The 3,391-nt window shown below is 60.2% G+C and overlaps 2 protein-coding genes across 2 annotated transcripts; both read left to right on the top strand.

Moving 5' to 3' along the window:
- Nucleotides 1–777: 777 nt before the first annotated feature.
- Nucleotides 778–1,749, top strand: DQ04_14351010 (hypothetical protein; the record flags this gene model as incomplete). The annotated part of the gene is made up of 1 exon (XM_009317123.1): nucleotides 778–1,749. The coding sequence occupies one exon, from the start codon at nucleotides 778–780 to the stop codon at nucleotides 1,747–1,749; it is 972 nt and encodes a 323-aa protein (XP_009315398.1).
- A 265-nt stretch (nucleotides 1,750–2,014) lies between these two features.
- DQ04_14351000 (hypothetical protein) lies at nucleotides 2,015–3,391 on the top strand (the record flags this gene model as incomplete). The annotated part of the gene is made up of 1 exon (XM_009317122.1): nucleotides 2,015–3,391. A coding segment is annotated over one exon (1,377 nt), but the record flags the coding sequence as incomplete, so codon positions are not given.

Here is a 3,391-nt window from a genome sequence, read left to right as displayed (position 1 = left end):
GCCGGCGGCGGCGGCAGCAGCGGCAGCAGAGGAGGCACCCAAGGCAGAGAAGAAGAAGGTGGAAAAGAACACATACGACGTCAAGCTGGCGAAGTTCACACCGGACATTAAGGTGAAGCTCATCAAGGAGCTCCGCTCCGTCACAAACCTCTCCATCTCTGACGCGAAGGGTGCCATTGAGAAGTGCCCGGGGTTGGTGCAGACAAACATGCGGAAGGAGGATGCGGAGAAGCTCAAGGGTCTCTTCGAGAAGCTCGGCGCAACGGTCGAGCTGCTGTAGGGCCTCCTCCTCCTCTTCCCCACCCACTCACTGGAGTGGGGAGCTTTGGTGGCGGCATTAGCGGATGCGCGCGGAAAATGTAGGGGCGAGGGGAGCAAAAGCAAAAAAAAACAGTTTGGTTTGTGCTTGATGGACGTGCGTTGCTGTTTTTTTCTGCCCTTCACTCACGCCTACACACGCGCACACTCACAATACATACACAGGTTGCATGTGTCACACAAATGGTGACTCTGTAGTTTCGTGTCATTGGCGAGGAAGAGGAGAGGGACGCCACGTTGAGCGCATACTCTTGCTTTGTGTTTGCTGCTTTTGTTTGCTGCTACCGTTGTTGTTGCCGTCGTGGCGTGCCAAGGGTACACAGAGGAAGAGTAGGGAGAACCGAGAAGGAAAGAAAGGAGGTGTGTGGGTACTCCCACACTTATACACACACACACACACACATATATATATATATATATATATATATACCCACACAGTGTGCAGCGGCACTCCCAGGCATGCGGCACTACAACGTCAGCGGCATCGGCGGCCGCCGCGTGAACCCCGACGACGGCGCTGTCGAGTACTGCGTGCAGTGGGAGGGCTACGACCGTCTCTGCGACACGTGGGAGCCGCGCGGCAACCTCGTCGCGTCGTGTGCGTCCCTCGTCGCGGAAGTCGATGCCCGTGAAAGCGGCACGGCGCTCCGGCGCATTGCCACGTGGGCGGGGAGCCGCGTGGTGCCGTCAAAGCGTGCGAGGGACGCGAGCCCCGCGGCGGAGAGTTCGTCGTCACCGCCGCTGCACGCCATTGTCGTGCACCGCAGCAACAGCAATAATAGTGGCGGNGGCGGGGAGGCGTCGGTCGTGGCGTTGGGTGAGCGGGTGCTGACGGATGTCGCCTCGCGTGGACTAAACCCGACAAAGAAGAAGAAGCCGCAGGGGCAGCAGGAGCACGAGCCGGCGTGCGACCCCGCACTGCTGCTGGAGAAGTGCTGGCGCGAACAGCACGCGGTCAGCTTCATGCACACCTGCGCCAGTGCGGTGCGCCGCACGCCGGCGGCGCTCCAGTTTGAACTGGGCGATGCCAGCGACGCATGCCACGACGCGGGAAGTATAGAGATACACGGCATCGCCCCGGCGGCGCTTGTGAAGAGCGGACAGGCGTACGGCGTAGTCACGAGCTTTGAACCGCTTATTGGTTCTGAAGAGGCAGAGAACCTGCGGGCCCGCTGTAACTTCAACAGTGTGCTTGCACACACGACGCAGGAGCTCGTGCGGGGGCAGCGGGACCAATTTGTCGTGCGCTACTTTCTCGCAGAGGGCAACGGATGCAGCAGCAGCAGTGGTGGTGGTGGTGGCGGTGGTAATGAAGACTGGGAACGCAACATCAAGCTGTACAGTATGCCACTATCCGTCTTTCGTCGCTTCTACCCGCAGCTGCTGCTTGACTATCTATTGCGCCACGCTCTGGTGATGGAGTCCCCGTAGTGAAGACATACTGTTTGCCACTCTGAACTGCCGGTACTGTTTCATTGTTGTCGTCTTTGTTGTTGTTTGGTGTGGCTTCAACGGGAACCATCATCTCTTTTCTTTTTTTTGTGTGTTTTTGTTTTTGAATTCTTCTCTCCTTGCTTCTCTCTTTTTTTTTTTTTNTTTTTTTTTTTTTGTTTGCTTGCTGGCGGCGTCCCTTTGTGTAGGAGACAACAAAACAAAGGAATCCCCCAAGCGTATTCTCTTCGCCTCTCCGTCAAAGATGCCACGAGTGCTCGCGTTCGCCAACGGCATGCAATCGCGCGGCGACGGCTTCATCAAGTCCCCGTCGTCCGGGATGTGGCAGTGCACCCTCACGCCGGATGCTCTCGCGCAGGGAACAACGGCGACGGTGACGGAAAAGAGGGACGGGGCATCACGCGCCCAGTCCGAGTCACCGTTGGCCTCTTTGGCCTCCCAGACGGCGTCGGCAAAACATGCGCAGCTGTTGGAACGGCAGGAGGCTCTATTTCTGAAGCCCCAGATTCCTCTTTTTCCTCGGCAGTTCCAACTTATCTCCACAAGCAGCATGTATCTCTGCAGCATCCTTCTCGCGGCCCGCCCGAGCCCACTGAGTGAGGTCCAGATCATTCGACTGCAGAGCATATCGTCGGGCACCGGACTGCCCGAAGGTGTGGACGTCGCCTTTGCGTCGGCCACAGAGGCCACGTGGGCCGACGTTATTTCCTTCTTGCAGCAGTCGCCGACGTGCTTCGTTGCTGAGGCGACCCGCACGGCAGTGTGGCGGCTGCAGTGGTTGGCGCCGGCTGATAGCGGTCTCGACGTTGGGGCTGCGTTTCTTTGGCGTGTCACGGCGGTACTTCCTCTGTGTGAGCAGGTGCAGGACACCTGCCAGGCTGACCAGACGCTCTTCATCGCGGTGGCTGCTGCAAAAGGGGTGCCCCGCACGCCTCGTGGCCGCATGGTTCCTGTGTCGACGGAGCCGCCGCCACTACCGCCGAAACAAGCACGCAGTGGGAAATCGGCGGGCACACTGCCGCCACGTGACTTATCGGCCGAGCTGGCGAAGGCGCAGGAGGAAGATGTGGACAATGTTGCGGTGCCTAACGACGCAACACCTGTTTCAGAAGCAGCGGGCTCCGCTGTGATAGAGAGCAGCAACGTGCGGCAGCCGACGTACGCGGAAGTTCTCAAGAGAGGTACGCAGCGGTGGAACAGCCGTGGTGCAAAGCCCGCGGGGGAGTTTGTCCGCGAGTGGCGGGAGCGTCTCACTGCGCTCCGCGTCGAGCTCCATCGCAGCGCGTGCGCCGATGCTGCGCTGCTCGTTGCGAGGGGTCAACTGTCGAAGCAGCACCAGCCACATGACGCGGGTCGTGGTGGAGCCGTCGCCGCCCTGTCGGTGGCCTCTCTGAAGGAACTTTTGTGTAATGCGCTGCTCGACGTCGCGGCGTGTCAGACGATTGCTGGGTGCAAGCGGCGTGGTGTGGCGGCGCTCCTACGGGAGTGCGGCGACACCGCGCGAGTGGTTGGCAACGAGCTGGAGAAACGGGTGGCTGGTGCGCCGGCGCTGCAATTCCCAAAGTACGTTCTGCAGCTGCGCCTCGTGCGGCACCGGCTCTGTGCGGCGGCGCTGTCGGGG

This window comes from Trypanosoma grayi, assembly GCF_000691245.1.
Source record: "Trypanosoma grayi strain ANR4 Tgr_1435_V1, whole genome shotgun sequence".
In the NCBI taxonomy this organism is placed as follows: domain Eukaryota; phylum Euglenozoa; class Kinetoplastea; order Trypanosomatida; family Trypanosomatidae; genus Trypanosoma; species Trypanosoma grayi.
Note: the sequence above shows the minus strand (reverse complement) of the source record. Positions and strands in the feature narration are given on the sequence as shown.